The sequence below is a fragment of the Corapipo altera genome, unplaced genomic scaffold, assembly GCF_003945725.1.
Source record: "Corapipo altera isolate COAL_440 unplaced genomic scaffold, ASM394572v1 305, whole genome shotgun sequence".
In the NCBI taxonomy this organism is placed as follows: Eukaryota; Metazoa; Chordata; class Aves; order Passeriformes; family Pipridae; genus Corapipo; species Corapipo altera.
In genome coordinates this window covers 588,284-609,822 of record NW_020885011.1, presented here as the reverse complement: position 1 = coordinate 609,822, position 21,539 = coordinate 588,284, and the positions used below count along the sequence as shown (strand labels likewise).

Sequence of the window (21,539 nt, the reverse complement as noted above, 5' to 3'; positions counted from 1 at the left end):
CCGGTGCCGGTGCCATGGGGCCCTGGGCGCTGGCGCTGCTGCTCGGAGCGCTCCGGAGCGGCGCGGCCCCGGCCCCGGCCCGCAATGTGCTGCTGCTCCTGGGTGAGTGCGGCCGCGGGCCCGGCCGAGCCCCGGAGCCGGTTCCGTGTCCGCGCCCGTCTCCCCCAGCCCGGGAACCCCCTGCCTGGGCCGCCACGCGGGTCCCGCTGCATCCCCTCCGCTGGGACGGTCCCCGCAGCACCGGCCCCAGCCCGGGTCACCCGCAGCCCGGGGATGCTGTCGGTGTCATTCGCGTCCCCCGGGCTTTGCCCCCGCACCTGGTCAGGGACGCGCCCCGGGCTCACCCCGCACCCCTCCCGCCGCAGCCGATGACGGGGGCTTTGAGAGCGGCGCCTACAACAACTCGGCCATCCGGACGCCCAACCTGGACGCGCTGGCCCGGCGTGGTGTGGTCTTCCAGAACGCCTTCACCTCCGTCAGCAGCTGCTCCCCGAGCCGGGCCAGCATCCTGACCGGCTTACCACAGGTAGGGGCACCGCCAGCCCCCGGCATTCCTGTGGCACAGTCCCAGGACGGGGCGACCCCCCCCCGCCTGCTGGCCCACCCTCTTCCCAGCCCCCAGGACGTGCTGCCCACACTGAGAGCACGGCTGGATGTGTTTTGGGGGCAGGCTGGCAGCCCTTGTCCAACCGTGCTGTGTCCCCTCACCTGCAGCACCAGAACGGGATGTATGGACTGCACCAAGATGTGCACCACTTCAACTCCTTCGAGGGCGTGCGGAGCCTGCCCCACCTGCTCAGCCAAGGGGGTGTCCGGACAGGTAGGGAGCCAAAGGCAAGGGACAGGGGAAGGGAAACCCCCCCTTGGTGCACCAAACCCCAGTGAGCGAGACAGCTTGATGGCTAAACTGCCTGTGAGCCAGAGAACACCCCCGGACCTGTGCCTGTCCCCCAGGGAGGAGACAGTGGTAGCCATGTCCCCCCATCCCCCTGCTCCTGGCACACCACTTGTCTCTGTTCGTGCAGGGATAATTGGGAAGAAGCATGTTGGGCCAGAGGCTGTGTACCCCTTCGACTTTGCCTACACAGAGGAGAACAGTTCAGTCCTGCAGGTTGGGAGAAATATCACCCGGATCAAAGCGCTCGTCCGGCGGTTCCTGCAGAGCCAGGACGAGAGGTGAGACGGCCTCCACATCCCAGTTGGTCTGGGTCACCCCATATCCAGAAGCCCAGACTAGGTGGGAGTCCTCCTGCCAACCCCAGCTCGTCCCAGCAGAGGGTCTCAGGGGTGTGGGCAGCCCTTTGCTCCACCACCTCCACCCTTTCCATCCCTAGGCCTTTCTTCCTCTACGTCGCCTTCCATGACCCCCATCGCTGCGGGCACTCCCAGCCCCAGTACGGGGCCTTTTGTGAGAAATTTGGCAACGGAGAGAGTGGGATGGGCTGGATCCCTGACTGGAAGCCACAGATTTACCACCCAGAGCAAGTGCAGGTGGGATACCTGTGGGGCTGTGTGGGGCCCTGTGGGGGCTGCATGTGACAGCAGCCTCTGATGGAGCCAGGGCTGGCCCCCACCTCATCACTGCCAGCAGCATTATAGGCCAGAGCTGGTGAGGGCCACCATGGTGGACCTGTGACCTCTGTCCCCGTGGTGGCCATGTGCCACTCTCCCCTTCTCCACTTAGGTCCCCCCCTTTGTTCCTGACACGCCGGCTGCCCGGGCCGACCTGGCTGCCCAGTACACAACCATCGGGCGCATGGACCAAGGTAGGAGCTGCGGGGCCAGGCTGGCACTGGTGAGTGCTGCAGACCCTCCTGCCCCCCTCAGCTCTGCCCCTCCATCCGCAGGGATCGGGCTGGTCCTGGAGGAGCTGCGGCGTGCCGGCTTCCACAACAGCACCCTGGTGATCTACACCTCTGACAACGGCATCCCCTTCCCCAGCGGCAGGACCAACCTCTACCGCTCGGGCACTGCTGAGCCGCTGCTCCTCTCGTCCCCTGAGCACCCCCAGCGCTGGGGGCAGGTCAGCCAGGCCTTTGCCACCCTCCTGGGTAAGAGCCCGTGCCTGCAAGAGGGAGCAGAGCTGGGCCTGGGGGCTGTGGACTGCTCCCCACGCCAAAACCCAGGGTCTTGTCCCAGGGGCAGCCCTTGCATGGGAGAGGAGGGAGGACAGAACAGGGTCCCCTCTGGGACATCATCCCAGGGCTCAGCTCTGCAGCTCATCCCAGGAGCAGCCACAGTCCATGCAGCTGCAGACCCAAGGGACCACTCTGCCCCTGTCCAGGTTGTTTCCTCCCACGGTGCCAGTCCCTCTTCTCACCCTTCTCTTCCCCTCCAGATCTGACGCCGACCATTTTGGACTGGTTCTCCATCCCCTACCCCTCTTACAGCATCTTTGGCACAAAGCAGGTGCAGCTCACTGGAAAGTCTCTCCTGCCAGCACTGGAGTCAGAGCAGTCCTGGGCCACCGCCTTCAGCAGCCAGAGCCACCACGAGGTGACCATGTACTACCCCATGCGAGCCATCCAGCACCGGCAGTTCCGCCTCATCCACAACCTCAACTACAAGATGCCCTTTCCCATCGACCAGGACTTTTACATCTCGCCCACTTTCCAAGACCTGCTCAACCGCACCAGGGCCGGGCAGCCAACCCACTGGAACAAGACCCTGCACCAGTACTACTACCGGGAGCGCTGGGAGCTCTTCGACTGCAGCCGCGACCCCACCGAGAGCCAGAACCTGGCCCCCGACCCCCGCTACGCCGACATCCTCCAGCTGCTCCGTGTGCAGCTCCTCAAGTGGCAGTGGGACACGGGGGACCCCTGGGTGTGCGCCCCCGACGCTGTCCTGGAGGAGAAGCTGAGCCCCCAGTGCCGGCCGCTGCACAACGAGCTGTGAGCGTCACCTCTGCCGCCGTCCCCGTCGGGCACGAGGGGTTGGAGTGGGATCACGGATGGACCAGTCCCTAATCCCTGGGTGACACCACAAGGCTCTGCTCTCTGTATCACCCACACCACCTGGCCCCAGAGCACTCAGGGACCCTGGTGCCTTTCCTCCCAGCCAGAGGAGCCGTAGGGCCAAGCTGCCCCTCCGTAAAGCTTCTGGAGGACAGGGCTCCATTTCTCCCTGGAGCTGAGCACGTCCCTGCAGCAGCCCCTGGCTTGGAGCCAGCAGGACAACAGGACAAGGGGCTCTGTGGTGCAGCCAGGGGGCCCCCAACGCTCTGGGAAATGGGGTGAAGCGTGTGAGGGGCACAGGCAGCCCTGCTGGAGGCCTCCAGGCAGGGAGGGAACCAGGGTGTCCCAACCAGGGGCACAGGGCTGAGCCACAGTTCAGGACCAGCAGGGGCAGAGGGGACATGGGCACAGCCTGGGGCTGCTCCCAGCAAACAGCAGCTTTATTCATAGCACTGCTCCCTCCCACCCTGCACATCCCCCTCCCCAAAGCCACAGCCAGGAGACTCCCCACAGGCCCCCCACAGGTTACCAGTCCCCCACAGAAACAGGTTTGCTGTCTCACAAGGCACTTGGGTCTTTTTTTCCCTGATTTGAGGATGATGAAGTTTCCCCTGTCCCTGGGGGTTGTGCAAGCCCCCCCTCCCTGTGCCAGTCCAGTGCACACACCTCCATTGCCTCATGGCAGCCGAAGTCCAGGAGCTGCTTAGTGTGGGAAGAGCAGTGGCAGCTCTGGGTTGTCAAGGGATGGGATGGATTCAGCCCCAGAGCCAGGGGGAGCAGCGTGGCCTCTCCCTGTGACCGGTGGTGGCTCAGGACCAAGAGATCACAAACTGCTCCCACATCGGCAGCGACACAGGGACTCTCAGCACCTGAGGGGCAGAAGGAAGGGTTGGCAGCAGGCAGAGCCAGCTGGGAAGGAGCCTGGGAGGTGTCTGAGCCGAGGGAGGTGTCCTGTCCCCATACAGAGCCACAGCCTGGCATGGTCCTGATCTCACAGAGACCCTGAGAAGGGCATCCATGGCAGGCAGCCCCAGGAGCAGAGCTGTGCTGCTGCTCCACTCAGAGCTCCAGCCCCATCACCACACAGCCTTTCCTTCCTCCATCTCCCCATCCTCACTCCTGTCATGGTCTAATCCTGCCCAGCCCCAGAGCAGTGACCCAGCCTGTGTTGACAGAGCTGGTGCTGTGCCATCGCTGGGGCCAGACCTCGCCAGCCCCTCAGCTGTGTCCTGTCCCTTGCCAGCCACCACCCCCTCCCGGGGGGATATGAGCACTCACCTGGGTGTCACTGCGGTAGGAGAAGTCGCTCACGATGGCACCGTTGGCCAGGACTTGCCGGGGAGGGCTGGAGACCCCCAGCACAGTCACAGCCTCCAGCAGGACCCCGTCGAGGTGGGGGCTCCCCCGCAGCAGCTGGCTGAGCACGGCACCCTGGGGCACAGCGGGGATGTCACCGTGTGTTCCCGGGTCACAGCCGCCCCACGGGCACACAGGGCTGCCCTGGTGCCCTGCTCCTTGTGCTGCCCCTCTGCCAGGCACTGAGCCCAGGGGGCCAGAGAGTATCCACAGTGCAAGGAGAGCAGCCTCTCCCCCTCCTAGGGGGCATCCTGAGGGGATGCTGACCCCTCCACCCCATCAGCTGCTCAGTCTGGCACTGTTGGCACCACACAGCTCTGCACCAGGGCACAGTGCTGCCTGTGGCCACATGTGCCCCAGGGCCAGCAGGACCCCCCTGCCCAGATGCCCCCTCACTCACGTGCGTGGCCAGGAAGAGGATCTCAGTGTAGTCCCCCCTCTCAAAGGTCTCCCAGCTCTCTCCATCATCCCAGAACAGGTCTCCCCTGGCAAAGCCATCCGAGGTCAGTGCCACGACCAGGGCCATGCCCCTCCTGCGGGACTGGGCAGTGCTGAAGGCGGGTTCCTGGGGTGTGGGAGTGGGCACAGCTCAGGGCACTGCCAGAGCTGTGTCCCCTGGACAGTGCAGGCACGGCTCCCTCAGCACTGTCTGCTCTGCGGTGACAGCACTGCCACCAGTCTAGGCTGGCCGGGCAGGTCACCACGGTGTCACCACGGAGCAGAGGGACTCACCTGCAGGGGCAGGATGTGCCCTGCACGGACATGGACATTGATGGTGTCCAGGGGTGCTGGCAGGAGGATCCACTGCCCTTTGCTGTGGATGGTGGAGTCCTACGTGGTGACAGAGAGGGAAGAGCAGGCACAGGGTGCTGTGTGGCCAAGGGGGCCAGCACTGCGGCCCTCAGATGGCCACGAGTGAAGGCAGGCAAAGTACGGGACTCACACACAGCCCCAGGGGACCTGTACCAGCAATGGGATGCAGGAATGCACACGGGGTCCCACAGCAAAGCCCCCCCCCCCCAGTCCCACGACACAGCAGGGAGCACCCACCCCTGCCAGGCTGTACCACGTCCCTGCTGGGAAGTAGCCGCTGACTTTGGTCTGTCCTGCCTCCAGCACGGGGGTGACGAGCAGCCCCCCGCCCCACAGGAGCTGGCGGTCCACGGCCCAGGTGTTGGGGTCTGTGGGGAACCTGGAGGAGGGAAGGGCAGCGCCAGGGAGACCCTGCACCCACCTCCCCCTGAGCCCGGTGGGATGGTGCCCACCGGCCCCGGCTGGGCCAGCACTCACTCGAGGAAGAGGGGCCGTGCCACCGTCTCCCCAGCGGTGTGAGCCCGGTGGAAGAGGGTGTAGAGGAAGGGCAGGAGGGAGTAGCGGAGGCGCAGGGCATTCCTCATGGCAGCCTGGGCGGCCGGGCTGAAGGCGAACGGCTCCTGTGGCTGCGGGGGAGAGGCCCGAGGGGGACACTCAGACCACGCAGGGAGGAAAGGGCAGGTGCATTTCTGGGGTGCGGGATGGACTCTCCCAGCCCAGGCAGCTGCACCAGCCACCTTCCCACGCGTGCTCGCTCATCCCAGAGCCCCCCTGCCCCGCAGGGTGAGGGCTCCCGGGGCTCACCCGGGTGCCGTGGTCGTTGTGGTTCCTCATGAAGGGGTAGAAGGCGCCCAGCTGTGTCCAGCGCACACACAGCTCCTCGGACGTGTCGCCCGCGAAGCCGCAGATGTCGGCACCCACCAGCGGCACCCCGAACAGGTTGAAGAGCAGCACCTCTGTGCAGGGGGCACAGCGGGCACTGAGGCTCCGCGGCGCCGGGGGGACAGAGCCTGTGGAGAAGCCCCCGCTGTGGGGCTGGATGTGCCCCAAGTGCCCCACAGCCTACCTGGTATGGAGTAGTAGAGCTGCTCCCAGTTGCTGCCGACGTCCCCTGTCCAGTGCCCGGCATAGCGCCCGTGCCCAGCAAATGTGGAGCGCGAGATGACGAAGGGACGCTTGCCCCGGACCCTCAGCAGTGCACTGAGGGCAGAGCAGGGTCTGCTCAGCACCGCCCAGGCAGGGAAGGGGCTCGGCAGCTCCCACAGCACACTGTGTTTGTTACACACCAAACCCTCCCTCCCCGCTCAGTGCCTTCCCTGTGCCCACACTGCCCACGCTGGGGCTCTCTGCCAGCTCTGGCATCCCCTGGGATGTGCAGGAGCCCAGCAAGAGCCCCAGGCTTACTTGTGGGAGGCGATGGCCTCGGTGAGCCCGTACAGGCTGTGCAGGTTGTAGTGGGAGGACAGGAACTGCTGGCTGGAGGCACAGATGGTCCCGGCCCGCAGGCGCCCCCCGAACACGCCTGCACCAGACGGGGGGGGGGCAAGGGCGAGGTCAGAGCCCACCCAGCTGGGACCAGAGCATCCTCCGGGATCCTCCCGGCGTCCCCACGGCCCCGGGAAGGGCTGGAACCCACTCCTGTACCTGGCACATAGGGGGGCTGCTCCAGGTTGTTTTGGGGGCAGCCATCCTGGGAGCCCTCCACGAAGTTCGACGGCTCATTCATGTCCTGGGGAGGGAAAGGATGGGATGCCCTCGCTGCCACACTGGGGCCCAGTGGAGGTGCAGGGAGGGAGCCGGGGAGCCGTAGCCAGCAGCTCTGCCAGGGCCACTCACAAGCCACATGCCATCAAAGGGCACTTGGTCATGGAAGTCCTTCACCATGTCATGCCACCACTCATGAGTCTCCGGATTGGTGAAGTCTGGGAAGACAGTTGGGCCTGGCCAGACCTGCGGGAGGGAGGCAGCAGTGGGTAGAGCCCCCCACCCCACATACCACCCTGCCTTCCATCACAGCCACCCCCTGAGCATTTCCCTCTGGCCCTTGGGATCCTGTTCCCATGGCCCTGCTCGACCCCCCTCCTGCAGGGCTCGGGCTGCTCCCACACACACCTTCCCGACCAGGGGCTGTCCCGTGGCATTTCGGATGAACACCCCTCTCTTCAGTCCCTCGTCGTAGGGCTTGTAGGTGCCAGGGGGTCCCGAGCTGCTGATCCCAGCATCCTGGCAGGGCATAGAGCCAGGGCTTCACCAGCAAGGGCAGGGAACGGCCGGCCCTGCCTTCCTCAGAGGAAGCTCCATCACTGCCCTCGGGGCGGCTGCAGCCCCAGTGCCAGCCCACCCATGTGGGTGTCACTCACCACGATCATGATGTACCTCAGCCCGCAGCGGTGGAAGTCCTGCACCATCTCCGGGTAGTCCTTAAAGCTTTTCTTGTTGAAGGTGAAATCCCTCTTGGCATCTGCGTAATCCAGGTCATTCCACTGCACATCCTGTGAATGGTGACACGGGTGGAGCAGGGACTCCTGCACAGTGCCATGGGACCCCCACCCATGGGGGCTCCTATCAACCCCCCCATGGCCACCGTTGGACAGAGGCTCCAGGGACTAGCCCAGACCTACCAGGGGGAAGCGGGCTGCTGTCATGTTGGCCACGACCTGCCGGGTGATGTCGGTGGAGGAGTAGCCCCAGCGGCAGAGGTGGAAGCCCAGGCCCCAGTACGGGGGCATGAAGGGGAACCCTGGAAGCCAGAGGGTGGGTGCTGGCAGGGATGGCCCAGCATCACGCTGCCCCACAGCCCCACTCTGCCACGCCAGCTCTGCCACACTGCTCACAGCACCCACAACCCTGCTCGTGGCTCGCCCGTACCGACGACGTCCAGGTACTGCCGCACCACACTCTTGGGGTCGGGGCCCAGGAAGATGTAGAAGTCCAGGATCCCGCCCGTCGTGCGCCAGGTCAGGGCCGGGCTGGGCTGCAGGAGCACGTCTGGGGAAGCACAAGTGCCAGAGGAAGAAGCAGCTGAGGACAGGGACGGGGCCGAGCCCTCGCCCCGGCACCTCCACAGGACTCACCCATCGCGTTGCTGTTCAGCAGAAAGACCCCGTGGGCTGAACCATCGTCCTCCATCACCAGGTAGAAAGGGTGGGAGCCATAGAGGTTGACCTGGGGCTGGAGCAGAGCATGGTGTGGTGCCAGCGAGGCTCTGCCAGAGACCCCAGCACCCACCCACCCCTCGCCTCCAGCCAAGAGGGCCATCACAGCCTGGGGTGCAAACCCAGGGCCTGTGGCCCCAAACACTGCTGAGTCAGAGCAAGAGCCCAGGAGTGCTGGGAGGAAACAGCTCCTGAGCAGCACAGAGCCCCAGGGGACAAAGCCTGGCCTGGGGACAAGGGTCCCATGGGCTTGCCTGGGGCTGAGGCCAGGTTCCAGAGCTGAACCAGCACAGGCGCCTCTCCACTGCCCCAGACTAGATGTGAGAGGCCGTGGGGCCACCTTCACAAGGCCAGATGAGCATCTCCCCTCCCCTCAGCCCCTCTCCGTACTGCAGGCGCCATGTCCCGGTTCCAGAGGGTGACCCTGGTCCATGTTGTGTTGAGGATCAGAGGTGTCAGGTGCTCTCCCAGCCCAGAAATGAAATGGGAGGGCAGGGAGGTGGAGATCTGCAGGAACTGGTCTGCGAAGAAGAGGGGGGCGACGGTGGTGTTCAGCCTGTGGAGAAAGGGAGGCTCGGGCAAACAGCCGGGAGGAGGGAGACACACCGAGCTGCGGGCCCTCAGCACCGGGGAGGGACGCGGGTGCTCATCACCATGTGAAACAAAAACAAGTTTCAGCTGAGCTCCGGGATTCCTGGTTCCCTTCTCAGCCACCGAACTGCAGAGGGCGTCAAAGCAAAGCCCGCACAGCCACCAACTGCGGCCCCACTCCTGTCACCAGCGTCCCCTGCCACATCCCTGCTCCCAGCCCGTGCCCTGCGGGGCCGCCTGGGGTTCCCCTTCCAGACTGAATCCCTCGGGAAGGCGAGTGGGGCAGGACGGGCACTCACAGGACTCTCCCGCCGCGCTGCCGGCACACGACGAGCCCGAAGGGGTCCTGGTTGACCTGCAGCCCGTAGAGCGTGGAGGGGGCTGCGCCGCCCGCCCGCGGCGTGTCCAGCGGCACCTCATAGCGCTGCCGGGCCGGGTCCCGCAGCTGCGGGGACAGAGCGGGGACAGGGCAGGCTCAGCGCGGGGACAGAGCGGGGACAGGGCAGGGACAGGGCAGGCTCAGCGCGGGCACAGAGCGGGGACAGGGCACAGAGTGGGGACAGGGCACAGAGCGGGGACAGGGCACAGAGCGGGGACAGAGCGGGGACAGGGCAGGGACAGGGCAGGGACAGGGCAGGCTCAGCGCGGGCCGGCCGCGGAGGGCCCGGGCGGGGCCCGGGGCGCACCGTGAAGCGCAGGCGGGTCGGGGTCTCCAGCGCCAGGTCCAGCCGCAGCTCGTCCACCGCCGCCGGCAGGAAGGTGGCGGCCACGCGGCGCAGGCGGGCGGTGAAGCCGCCGGCCGTGGCCGTCAGGTTCTCGGCGCGGTAGCTGCGGTACCCGCGGGGGAAGAAGCACCAGGGCGGGCCGGGGCCGGGCCCGGGGCTGTAGCAGCAGCCCCGCGCCTCGCAGCCCTCCCGCGACAGCAGCCGCTCGGGGCCGCAGTCGAAGCGGCCGCCCGGGGACACCTCGCAGGCGGCGGGCGCGGGGCCGGCCCGGGCCGCGGCGGGGACGAGCAGCGCCAGCAGCGCGGCCGCGACCCCCGCGCACATCGAGGCGGGACCCGCGCGGGGACAGGGACAGGGACCGAGAACAGGCACCGAGAACAGGCACCGACACCGCACCGGCGCTTCCCCTTCCCGGCCCCGCCCCGCGGCGCTGCCGGAGCCGGGCAGGAGCCCCGCGGAGAGCGAGGCCCGCGGACAGGCGGGGACAGCCCGGCCCCCGCCCCGGGGCGGGACAGGGAGGCGGGACCCGGCAACAGCCTGGGGCAGCCAAAGTGAAACGTAAACAGAAACATACCAAAAAAATCACCATGGTACATGTTAAATAAACACTATGCCCTACAACACAAATGTTATACCCTACACCTGTTTATTTTTCTGTATGTATTCGTTTACAAAGCCTGCAGCAGGTAGAAAAATAAAAACAGATGTTACATGTATTTTCTCTGTTTCTATCAGGCTTTCTCGGACTCCAGCCTGGATCCCAAGCACTGGCTGAGCCACTGGAGAGCCCTTTGGTGCCGGGGATTCTCCTCCCGGATCCGCTGGACGATGCTGTTAATGGTCTGGAGCCGACCCCACAGTTTCTCCTGCTGGTTCCTGCAGGCCTCTTCAGTGCAGCTCGGGGCCCGGTACTTCCCTTCCTTCAGTGCCTGCAGATGCTTCTGGTGTGCCTGGTGGGCCACAAGCTCCAACAGGTTCTGAGAAAAGCAACAGGGGAAAGGGCTGTGAGAGCAGGAAAGATGCACACAGGGCATCGGTGTGACTCGTGTCAGCCGCTGTGACCACCGTATGTGACAAGGGGAGGACAGTGCTGTGAATTCCCCATCACAACAGCCAAACACCACCTCCATCCCGAGTGTTGTAGGGGTACAGACATCACAGAATTCCATAAATCAGAGAAATTCCCACGCATACAAGCCAACCCTTGCCAGGACAGGGTTTCAAGACCTTGAGCTGTCTCTGAGTACCCAGCTGGCACACACAAAGCGGGGTTGTTACCAGGTATTTTCACCATACAAACGAGGTCCTTCAGGCTGATGTTTCCAGGTGAATGCAGCCTCACCCCAAGTACAACTGCAGCATCAACTGAGGGCCACTGTGAGCCCCCAGAACGTGCCCAGTGAACATGTGGCTAATATTTGACACTGAGCACAGCCTGTTCAGGATGGTGCTGGACAGAGCTGGCAGTAGCAGGAAGCAGCAGGCTCTGTTTGGCTCACCCAGCGTTTCTCGTTCTGGAGACATTCCATGTCCAAGTCGAGGCCGTCGGCCTTGGCCTGGAGTCTGGACAATTCCCGCTTCTTCTCCGAGAAGGTGGCCCTGAGGGACTCTTGGGTGTTCTCCAGCTCCAGGATGGCTTGGTTGCAGTTAAAAATATTCTAGTAAATGGAAGAGAAGGAAATGGCAGACTCCAGTTCTTTAGTTCAGCTGCATTCCCGACCATCCTCCCAGAACTCGTTTGTTGGGGGTTTTTTAATGAATGTCCAAAGCCCTCCCCTGTGCCCCTGTGCACGGGCACCCCTGTGCTCACTGCTGCTCATCACAAGGCCAACACCAGCTGCGTGAGCTCCTGCAGCCCTGCTTGCCTTGCTCACCTCCTGGGCCTCCCTGATCTTCCTCCTCAGCTCCTGTTTCCTCTGCTGGAAGTCATTCTTGGTGCTGTGTTTCTTATCCAGCTTGCTCTGCGCCTCTCCCCGCACCGCTATCGTCTCTCTGCGAGAAACAGACGCCTCCATGTCCCGAACCACCTTCTCCTGCTGCTTCAGCAGCTGCCCATAGCGGACCTGCCGTTTGCCAAGACACAAACCAGGCTCAAAACACGGAATGTTTACCAATGGCACCGAGGGAGGTCGTCTGGGTGGCACATCCCACCAACACAAACCAGATACGTGTGACACACGAGTGCCTGCAAGCCAAATTTGGTCCAAATCCAAACCTGGTTTGCCATGTGTGGATCTGGAAGGCAGAGGGCTGAATTGTCAACTTGTCCACAATAATATTCCAGATGTTGCTCTGGATCTCATTAGCAAGAGCAGAAGCAGAAAAGCAGAAGCATCCTGAGAATGAAGGGCAAGAGCTGCTCTGCCAGGAGAGGGAACACCTTCCTAACCAGTGATTAAAGTGATGCAATATTTAGTAATCAACATTTCTTTGCTTATAAATCGGGGTGGCAGATTACTGCAATTTAAATAGATTCCTTGGGAGTATCCAGACTCTGCTGAGCCTGGCACAGGGAACTCACAGGGAATGCAGGACATGTGGGACACTGGATGTGCTCAGTTCAGTCGAGCTGCAGGGGGTTAAGAGTCCCACCCTGGGCACTGGAGATGCCACTTCTCCAGCCTGTTTCTCATCTCCTGCCTCATGTTTCAGCCACTCCAGTACATTGTGTGGCTTCCCCTCCTCAGCCCTCTTTCCCAGTGCCTTACTTGCATCCTACGAATCTCTGATTTCATGGCTTGGATTTCACCTTGTTCTGACCCAGAAGCTGTGGCTTCTTTCATCTCTTTTGCCAGCTGGATCTTCTTCTCCCACAGCAGGATCTGATGCCTTCAGAGAAGAAAGGAAAGAGAAAGCCTTTGTAACCCACAGGGATCTCTGTGTACCAGCAGCAGCACGTGCCCAAGATAATTCTGAACACAGAGCTGGCACAATCCAAGGATTTGCACGTAGGACATGGAAAAGGGCAACACAGAGCAGGGTGAAACCAGATAGCAAGCTTCCCAACTCAGAAAATGGGGTAGTGACTGTAAAAACAAGCGTGCCCAGACTGGCAGGGACTGCTGGACCCCAGTGAACAGCCCAGTGCAGCACACTCACTCCCAGTTACTGGCAGAGTCTTCCCATACAGATCTTGGTAACATCCAGCCCACACATGATGGAATTGTTAAAGCCATCATCCTCCCAGCTTGTTCCAGAGACAACCAAAGCACCTTTCAGTTTCTGTGTTTCAAACATTCATTAAAGTCCTTTCCCCTTCTTCAGGAAGGACAGAAGCACATTTGCTCGTGCTGGGTCAGTTTGGTGCCTGGAGGAGAACAGGAACATGGACACAGACACACGAGATTGTGGCACTCTCTGGTACCTACTCTGCTTCCATTATGCTGTTCAGGAGCCTTTCCTTCTCCTCAGTCAGTTGACTGTACTTCTCCTGCATCTCCAAGGATTCTTTTTCTGCTGCCTAGATTTGGGAGGCACAAAACAATACAGTGTTGTCAGGCTGAGAAGGTTTTCCAGGATCACTACCTGCCTCTGATCTGCACAGAAGGCTGAGACCTGGGAATGAGGTGTCAGGCCTTGGTACCTTGAGGGAGTGCACAAACTCGTTCTCTGTGATCATGTTGGCATGTTGCAGCTCCTCAAAGCTGCTGTTGTTCTTCCTGATCAACACATTCAACTTTACCAAGTCATTTGACATGTCCTTCATGTGCCGTTCGATGTCCTTCTGTTCTTTCGTTTCCTGCTGAATTTCATCTATGGGTGAACAGAAAAAAGCCTTAGAATTCCCCTGAGCATTGGGTTGAACACAGACAAGGTGTGACAAATTGCTACCAGAGCTGGCAGTGCCTCAGGCAGAGCCACCCATGTCCCACATGTCCAGCCAAAAAGTTTTTCCACAAGCCCAAAAAACAAATAAGGCTTTGAAGGAGACTCCCGTGGAAAAGAGTTGGTTTTGGCCAAGGAAAGTGCTGTCACTGCTGGGGACAATAACCTACCCACTACCTGCAACCTTTATTTAAGAAGTGTGCCAGGGGACATTGTCACTCAGGGTCCGACTGTGCCAGGACAGCAGGATCAATCCTTACAGGAATAACGACGTGCAAACAGCACAAGTGCCAGGCTCAGCCCCAGTGCAGTGCCAGGGTTGTTGGCATTCCTGCTCACACATATCCAGAGGCAGGTCCAGCTTTTCCCATCTGTAATCCTCCACTCTCTTCCCTCCCCTCCCGGGTGAGCACTGTCAGGAAGCTCAGGGAATGCCGTACTTTCCATGCGCACTTTCCTCTGCTGCATGATGGTGATCTGCTTCTTCAGAGCATCCAGGGAGCTGAGCTGCTCCTCCCGCTCCCGGGTTAACCTGAACAGCTCCTTCTGCTCATTGAGCCAGTACTTCTGCAGTGCCATCACCTCAGAATTGCATTCTTCTATCTCCTTCGTCAGCTTGTTGATCTCAATTTCCAGTGGTCCCAGTTCTTGCCCCTGTATGAGGGCAAAGTTTGGGATAAGTCAAGCAGAGGCTGCTGGAGCTTGTTTACAGCATCTGGACATTCCAAAGCCTGCAGACAGGACTCATTTCCACATCAGTATCCAGAAAGGTCTTACAGTGCCAGGGACAGATCTGGGAATCAGCTGAATGGGGCCAACCATCAAACAACTGAAATGTCTCTGCCTGCTCCACACTCCCCTTGTCAGTGTTTGCAGATTTTCTAACAAGATCCTATTTGCTCCCAGAGTATTGATGGCATTTGACATTTTCATCAGTTGCAAACAACTCCCTGCAGGAATCTGTGCCAGGCACACCCTCATTTTACAATTCCCTCCATGTGCATCAAGAACTGTCTGACAAACAGTAACACCTGCATTAACTAGTGCAGCTTTTAAATCACAGTGCTGATGCCTGAAAGTTTGAACTACCCAACACTTACACAGTTACGTTTATCAGGGACATCTGTGGTCACCACAAAAAATAAAATCAAAATTGGGACTGAAACACAAAAGTACCTACCCCCTGCTGAGCAAGAAGCATCTCCAGCTTCTTGTTGTACAGGCAGATGATCCCTCCCTTCTTATCAGCCAGGAGCCTGCACTTTGCAATCTCACTTTCCTGGCAGCTGATCAGATCACTGATATTTTTTATTTCCTTGTCCACCTCACAGAGTGTTTTTTGGAGGACTGTCAGCCTGCAGCTGGTATTAGTTGCATTCAGGATAATCTGGCCCACATCGTTCTCAACCTTGTAAAAATGCAGCTCCTGGGAATATCAAGAGAGAAAACACATCACTGTCACCAACAGCCACTCGTTGAGTTGCAGTACCATTTATCCCAGCACAGGAATCAGGGGATTGAGATTCTAATCCCAGGTCTGTACTACAAGCTGTAACCTACTTACCCTCTGTGTACCTTTGTTTCTCCATCAGTTGACAGGTAATACAATATTTACCTCTGCCATACAGCTGTTGAAAAGCATTAAGGAGCCTAAAAATCCCAAAAACCTTCAAGTGACCTCACCCATCCCTCCTGCAATTACCCCCTGTTCTAGTGTCTCTAGTTACCTGGCTAACAGCAGCAGGACATCACTGTACTGTACCTTCTCCACCACACCTGGCACACACATCCCTCACCTAACAACCCCCCCCAGCTCAGCGTGAGAAATGCTGGGCTGAGTCTTCTAGTTTTTCTACCTGTACCAGCTATACACTCTCAGAGAGAGCAACTTATGCCTTAAAGAGCTGTGGGTCAGGTTGGACTGCTCCTTGGAATCAAGAGCTGCCTGCATCCCATTCTGTGAGGGAGTATAGAGGTAAAAGTTAGTTAATGTGGAGTATAGAAGCACCACATATCCATTGTCTTTCTCCAGTACCTAAGAACTGCTAATCCTTCCTAGTAAATACTCCCAGGATTCATCATTCAGCTCCATTTTCTAAGTAAAGAACTCTATGTTTTGTCAGGCCTTTTTGGCCAAGCTCTCTCACATACACCAGCATCCTGCAATCACATCACAGGCAGAACCAGACTGCAGGCAAACTCAGCAGCCCTTCAGCTGCAGACCTGGAACCAGAAGGAAGTCACTGACAAAGCCCTGGAGAAGCACTGCTCTGGTGGTTGCCTTGCCCTGCCCTCCCCAGGGGAGGGGATGCCATACCAGGTCGGTTTTCCTCCTCCGCAGTTTCGCAGCCATCTGTGAGAAGTGCTTTGCAGCTTGGCTGGATATCATCTGGTCCTGAAGCTTTGCCATGATTTCATTCTCCATCTGCTCTTTGACATAAGTTCTCTTCTGTATATCCTTCCTGATGGACACCAACTCATCCAGGTGAGCAGCTTGGTCCTAAAAGGTTGGAAGACAGAGACAGGATCACCACAACTGCTTGAGGCAGGGTATTACATTCAAATATTCCAAAAGACACATCTTCCATGGACTCTCCTCACCATCTTGGTCCTGATGAGGGCCTGCTCTGTCTCATGGAGAATACGAGTGTAGGTGCCCATTTCAACCTTCAGGGCCTCCTGCTGCAGCAGGCATTGGGCAATCAGCTTCTTTGTCACGTTGGCATCGTTCTGAGACCGGTTCAGGATGGTGACAAGCAACTCGTTCTTCTCCTCCTCCTTCCTGATGGACTTCCCACAGCCATGGATGTCCCCTTCCAGGGACCTGAGGTCACGTCTGTAGTTGCTAGAGGGGCAAATAGGATGGAAAATCATCACAGGGATTGGTGCTGAACAGCCACCTACAGATCCCTCTTTTCAAACATGTTATTGCACCAACTGCCCAAGAAGGAAGATGTCTGTAAGGGCTCAGCTGCTGGGACAGTGCAGAGGCAGCAGGAGATGGATGGAGACATTAGGATTTAAAAGGAAATGTATGTAGAAAAATGGATTCCTTCTTTCAGTACTGTCCCACCCCTATTCCTGCCAGGATGTCACCATATAAAAGCAGGTTGCTTGTTCTCAGAGAATCAGTCGAGCTTTACAGCTCCAGAGCAAATAAACACTTCCTTTGGCAATAACAGGGAGGTTTTCCTGAAGATTTCTAAAGGCCTCACAAAACCCTGATAGTGAGAGAGAAATCCTTCCTGACATCTAACTCTTTGGAGTGAGAGGTGTTGTAAAGGCGAGGGAACTCTTTTAAAGGAATGAAATATGAATAGAAAAATTCTGAACAGCTTTAAGAACCCCCTACATTCTGAGAGCTGTGTTTTGGGTAAAGAAAACAGGAACAGAGAAGTGTGCCTCTTGTCCTTTAATTTTATAATGTAGTTTAAAGCAGGAAGCTTGTTATGCCTGACACTCCCTGCCCACACAGTGCTGACCCTGGCAGGAGACACGCTGCCCCTTCTGGAATCCCTCCTGCCCAAATTATCCAAGCTCTCCCCAGGGCCTGGTTTCAGATCATACCTCAGCAGCTCCTGAGTGGCAACATAGGCCTCATCCCTTTGCTTCATTCCAGCCAAACTGCTGTTCCAGTGGTTTATCAACCTCTTTTTCTCCATGTTAATAGCCTGGACCTCCAGACCAGCCTGGGGGACAGACAGCATGAATCTACACTGTGTTGAAAAACCAAATTCATGTTACAATGCAATTTATTTTTTTTCTGTTCATAATATGCTGAGCAGGAACAGCTTCAGCTACTGTGGCTGGTTCATTGTCCCAGCAGACCAGAGAGCACAGGTCTGTAAGAAAAAACTGCTGAGAAGGGGAGGAGGAAATGATTTACAGGCAATTCTTAAGAACAAAGGAAAAGAAAAAAACGTCTTCATTCCTCCAAACAGGAACAAAACAAGCAACTCTGGCCCACATTGTACACAACACGTGAGGGCAGGCCAGAGGGGTCAGTCCTGCCAGAGGGAAATATTAACCAGAAAGGAAAAGCCCCCTCCTACCTCACTGACTGCCTGCCGGGTCACTTTTGTGTCCTCTGCCTGGGCCACAAGCTGAGCTTCAAACAGAGCAATTTGTTCCTGGAGCTCGTAGGCTCTCCTTGTTAACTGGTCTAGGAGAAGGTCCTATGGAGTCAGAGCCAAAATATTCAGGGTGAGTGATGTACTCTCAGTCTTAACCAACTGTATCCTACAAGAACAAAATCAGCTAGAAAAGGAATTAAATTGGCAACTGGATTAGATTTGATTCCTACTGAAACTTTCCCATTCATACACAAATGACTCAGGACTGCAGCAGGGACAACCTGTAAGAGAATGGAACTTTTGCTGATTGTTTATTATTCCAGTTGCAGCAGTAAATTGATAATGCAGCTCTGAAGCAGCATTCCCTCCTGTCAGCATGGATTACACTGTGCCACTTCAACAGATGCTGCGAATCTTAATAATGTATAGTTGAAAATCCTTTGTTAAAAACCTCCCAAACCCATTGTATTTTAACAGTCTGCATGGAATTCTGCATTGGTAATACCCAGTCTGCATCCTGGAAGGCAGCAGAGGGAGCTCCAGCACCGACCAGCTCTGCTCATTCCCGAAGTTCACTTTCCACTGTGAAATTTGCTGTGACTCACAATAATTCTCGAGACCTGAATACATGGTATTTCTTCACTAAATATCTTCCTGCCCCCACACCCCTTTTGCTTGACTGAAGAGTGATTTACTGTCCTAAGGCTTGCCTAACCCTCTGGGCAGTAAGTGCTGCTATCTGGGGGGAGGCAGGAGTTCTTCTCCTTTTTAGAAAAGCTTCTGGTTTTTTGGGGTTTTTTTTATTATTTGGGAAAAATATCCCCATGCATCTTCCATGACTCCATCACTCCAGCCTTCCTTCTGAGAAGGCAGCACATCCTCCAAGACTCACCACTAACTGTCACCTGTATTTATTTTTTTCAAAGACAGTTTTACTTGGTACCTGTTTTTTCTTTTCCACCTCAGCCTGGAACTTCTCTGCCTCGGCCTTCTTTGTCGACTGTTTCATCAGTAAAATCTTGTGATGCATGTCCTGGTCCATGTTCTGCATGTAGAAAAGCTGCAAGGCCAGGTTTTCAACCTGGGTCTGCATTGCAGAAACTGGGAGGGGGGGGGGGAAGAGGGAAAATAGTCAGAGAAGTTTGTTTGTAGGATACACCTTAAACAGAAATAAAAGGGAAAGAAATGCAGAAGCTCCCAAAGCAAAACCTCTCACACACCAGCTACATCAGCCCTCCCCAACATAAGAATTTACATTAGCTTTGGAGCAAAGCTCCACAAGCAAAGCTAAAAATCCTGGTAAGCAATTCCTTGATTCCCAGCACACAGAATTCCAGGAGCGCCCGTGAAACTTTTTGGTGAGTGCATTATTCCTGATCAATTTTACTGTGTTTTTCAATCCAGAGTTTGCCTAAAATCCAAATTAATTTCTCCACACAGCCCCAGAACTAGGAAACATTGCCAGCACTGCCTCAGCCACCTTTCTTGCGTTCATCATCTGTGTTGTGGCACATGTTCCCATAAGCATCCCTGAGGAACCCCAGTTCCTCCTCCAGCTGCTGCCTCGCCGTGGCTGCCCGGGAGTGGCGGTCGTGGCTCTTCTGCAGCTCCTCCTGCAGCTGGGCCAGCTGCTGCTGGGCTCCATAGAGGACCACCCCGAGCTCTTCTCTCTGCACTTTGCTGTCCTTCGTTGCTGTCCTCTGCAGACACAAGAGGTGACGAGCTGTCCCACGGCAGCTCGGGCGGGAGGGGCTGTGGGAAGGCAAAGGAGAGGCCGGGTACCAGCTCATGGAGGTCGAGGTTCACTTGCTCCATCTGCTTAGTGATGTAATTCTTCAGGGCAGCCTGGAATCTTCTCATCAGAGGCTGTGAAGAAGGATGGCATTCAGACATTTTAACATGTTTGTGTAAATAAATTAGGAGGAAGCCTCGCTGGTACTCCCCCCATTAAATAAAACATCTTACTTCTGCCATAGACACTTGTGTTCTTATTTTAGCTACACTTACTGTAGCAAGTGGAAGGAGTTACATAGTGGGTATTCATTTATGTCAAAAAGTGACCAGTGAGATTATTTGAAACATGTCAGAAGCTACATCTGAGAACCCACCCACTCACTCTTGCTGCAAGGACTTCTCTTTCAGGGGCACCGAAGAGCACCAGGTTTGCCCACTACCTTGCTCACTCCTGAACCTGCAGCTCTGGGGTTGGCATGGAGGGAGTGACACAGTCAGGAGTCAATACTTTGGCAGAAGTGATTTGCAAATGTGCAGTTCAGCAAACAGCTGAGCCACTGCTTACAGCTCACCTCCACGCTTCAGACAAGCAAAATCACCAGGTCTGCAAAGAACAACGACAAGATTCGAGGGCTTCTCACGTGTTCTGGATCCAAGACGACCAGTTCTGTTTCTTCTGCTGTTTCCTCACTACTTCTGCTTATTTCATGGTCCTTGGATCCATGCTGCTGGGATTCCTTTTCCCATCTTCGGTCTCCATGCTCACCAGGGAGTGAAGTGGGGTCTCCCATGTTCCCTGGACCACCCCCCCCCAAAAAAAAAAAAAGAAACAGATAAAGAAATAGGATTAGATTTCACTGTATTGTGCCTCCAGTTGGATTAACAATGACCAGAAAGGGAGAAATGCTTGAGAGCTGGTCTCAAGTGCTGCTGTGTTGATACCTGGCTCTGTGCCGGTGTCCGGCTCCGCTGCCGATGCTCCCGAGGGAAGGGAGGAGGCTCCTCTGCCTGGTACTGGCTGCTCCATGTCACCCTGTCCAGGAGGACAACTGTCACTTTCTACATTGTCCTACAAAGTCTCAGGAGATGTTTCCTAAAACATAAAATCCATCACCTGAAACAGCTTTTCCATCTACCTCTATTTACCCCTAAAAATGTGCTTATTTTTGTCACCATGAGACATGAGAGATGCAGACAAAGGATCAGCAGGAGGGCCTGGCTCTAAAACCAGCACAGAGACACTGGCAAAGCTGTGTCACCCTGATTTAAAAAACACCTCACAAGTGCCCAGCACAGCAACAGAACCTCTCTGGTTCTGTCAGAGCTCTTGTACACGCCGTGCTTGACCCACGGGCTTCCCTCTGTTCCAATTCTGGCTGGTTTTGTGTTTGCAGCAATAAAACTGCACCAGGAGAATGTGCAGCTGCAAACACTGCTCAGGCATTCTGGGAATCACAGAATCATGGAATGGTTTGGGTTGAAAGGGCCCTTAAAGCTCATCTCATTCCACCCCTTCCATGGGCAGGGACACCTCCCACTATCCCAGGTTGCTCCAAGCCCCGTCCAACCTGGCCTTGGACACTTCCAGGGATAGGGCAGCCACATAATTAATAAGATTATTTATATAATTATGGTGTCCCACTTCTGTCCCACAAACAGCTCTGTAACCCCACAGACCTCTCTTCGGGGGGGGAATGACTCTTCTTGCTCCTCCAGAACAGACTCTCCCTCTCCATTGTCATTCCCATTCTCTGCTTCCATGGCCTGGCTCACAGCACAGGTGGAAAGCAGAACAGCAGATTATCATTTACATTTAATGTTAGTGCCATGGTATTTTTTGCCACAGGGCACAGAATTTTAATTTAGAAGTTTAATCTCATTTGCAAAAACAGCCACCCAGCAAGCACTGAGACAGTAAAGATCCTGACAAAAATCCTCCACGCCTCTTACAGCTTCACGAGTTTCTAGTTCACATCTATTTAAAAAGAAACAAAAAAAAAGCCCCTAGGGATTTATTAAAGAAATTCTTCCATCTTGCACTACATGTAGCCAAAATATTCTCTTCTTTCTTTTCTTCTCTTTTCCTTTTTAGAGAGACACTGTTTTATGCTGCTTCATCACTTGCCAAATTCAAGTGTTGGGCAGTTCCAATGGAAGAGGAAAACTTGCCACCAACAAACCTCCAAAAGGAGCCTGAGTATGTGTGTCCATGAAATGTGGATAAATCCCTTTTTACAGTGTCTGCAGCAGAAACGTGCAAAGGAGTGAGTGAAAAACACATACTTCAAACGCTGCTGACATGGGACCGTA

The 21,539-nt window shown here is 56.9% G+C and overlaps 3 protein-coding genes across 4 annotated transcripts; 1 reads left to right on the top strand and 2 right to left on the bottom strand.

Moving 5' to 3' along the window:
* The first annotated feature begins 6 nt into the window (after window positions 1-6).
* SGSH (N-sulfoglucosamine sulfohydrolase) lies at window positions 7-3,521 on the top strand. Its single transcript, XM_027667467.1, has 8 exons — window positions 7-102; window positions 366-526; window positions 715-820; window positions 1,026-1,176; window positions 1,335-1,491; window positions 1,685-1,766; window positions 1,848-2,051; window positions 2,339-3,521. Exons 1-8 carry the CDS (start codon window positions 15-17, stop codon window positions 2,896-2,898), a joined length of 1,509 nt encoding a protein of 502 aa, XP_027523268.1. The 5' UTR covers window positions 7-14; the 3' UTR covers window positions 2,899-3,521.
* Window positions 3,377-9,948, bottom strand: GAA (glucosidase alpha, acid). Its single transcript, XM_027667464.1, has 19 exons — window positions 9,559-9,948; window positions 9,172-9,317; window positions 8,672-8,837; window positions 8,201-8,297; window positions 7,995-8,114; window positions 7,748-7,866; window positions 7,487-7,618; window positions 7,239-7,349; window positions 6,963-7,076; window positions 6,771-6,855; window positions 6,531-6,648; window positions 6,193-6,326; window positions 5,931-6,082; window positions 5,604-5,752; window positions 5,364-5,505; window positions 5,046-5,144; window positions 4,714-4,878; window positions 4,236-4,388; window positions 3,377-3,826 (listed from the first exon to the last, which is right to left on the bottom strand). Exons 1-19 carry the CDS (start codon window positions 9,919-9,921, stop codon window positions 3,767-3,769), a joined length of 2,625 nt encoding a protein of 874 aa, XP_027523265.1. The 5' UTR covers window positions 9,922-9,948; the 3' UTR covers window positions 3,377-3,766.
* A 278-nt stretch (window positions 9,949-10,226) lies between these two features.
* On the bottom strand, window positions 10,227-20,506 carry CCDC40 (coiled-coil domain containing 40). 2 transcript variants are annotated; one of them, XM_027667458.1, is made up of 17 exons: window positions 20,172-20,506; window positions 19,871-20,025; window positions 19,278-19,361; window positions 18,976-19,195; window positions 18,439-18,596; window positions 17,475-17,597; window positions 16,990-17,111; window positions 16,024-16,267; window positions 15,740-15,922; window positions 14,603-14,848; window positions 13,863-14,076; window positions 13,181-13,350; window positions 12,966-13,057; window positions 12,306-12,426; window positions 11,472-11,660; window positions 11,097-11,255; window positions 10,227-10,574 (listed from the first exon to the last, which is right to left on the bottom strand). In XM_027667458.1, the coding sequence occupies exons 1-17, from the start codon at window positions 20,254-20,256 to the stop codon at window positions 10,329-10,331; spliced, it is 2,811 nt and encodes a 936-aa protein (XP_027523259.1). In that variant the 5' UTR covers window positions 20,257-20,506; the 3' UTR covers window positions 10,227-10,328. The 2 variants fall into 2 exon arrangements, with proteins under 2 accessions (XP_027523259.1, XP_027523260.1); XM_027667459.1 differs by lacking the exon at window positions 20,172-20,506 and having other exon boundaries at window positions 19,802-19,884.
* Between the last annotated feature and the right edge of the window lie 1,033 nt (window positions 20,507-21,539).

What these genes read in the sequence shown, in the direction of transcription:
- SGSH (XM_027667467.1), top strand. Translation starts at nt 15, where the DNA reads ATGGGGCCCTGGGCGCTGGCGCTGCTGCTCGGAGCGCTCCGGAGCGGC. An exon ending in CAATGTGCTGCTGCTCCTGG is followed by an intron (nt 103 to 365) that starts GTGAGTGCGGCC and finishes CTCCCGCCGCAG; the next exon opens with CCGATGACGGGGGCTTTGAG. An exon ending in ACCACCCAGAGCAAGTGCAG is followed by an intron (nt 1,492 to 1,684) that starts GTGGGATACCTG and finishes TTCTCCACTTAG; the next exon opens with GTCCCCCCCTTTGTTCCTGA.
- GAA (XM_027667464.1), bottom strand. Translation starts at nt 9,921, where the DNA reads ATGTGCGCGGGGGTCGCGGCCGCGCTGCTGGCGCTGCTCGTCCCCGCC. An exon ending in CAGCAGCCCGCTTCCCCCTG is followed by an intron (nt 7,619 to 7,747) that starts GTAGGTCTGGGC and finishes CACCATTCACAG; the next exon opens with GATGTGCAGTGGAATGACCT. An exon ending in GACAGCCCCTGGTCGGGAAG is followed by an intron (nt 7,077 to 7,238) that starts GTGTGTGTGGGA and finishes TCCCTCCCGCAG; the next exon opens with GTCTGGCCAGGCCCAACTGT.
- CCDC40 (XM_027667458.1), bottom strand. Translation starts at nt 20,256, where the DNA reads ATGGAGCAGCCAGTACCAGGCAGAGGAGCCTCCTCCCTTCCCTCGGGA. An exon ending in TCGTCTTGGATCCAGAACAC is followed by an intron (nt 19,362 to 19,870) that starts GTGAGAAGCCCT and finishes CCTTCTTCACAG; the next exon opens with CCTCTGATGAGAAGATTCCA. An exon ending in TCCAGAACGAGAAACGCTGG is followed by an intron (nt 10,575 to 11,096) that starts GTGAGCCAAACA and finishes TGCTTTTCTCAG; the next exon opens with AACCTGTTGGAGCTTGTGGC.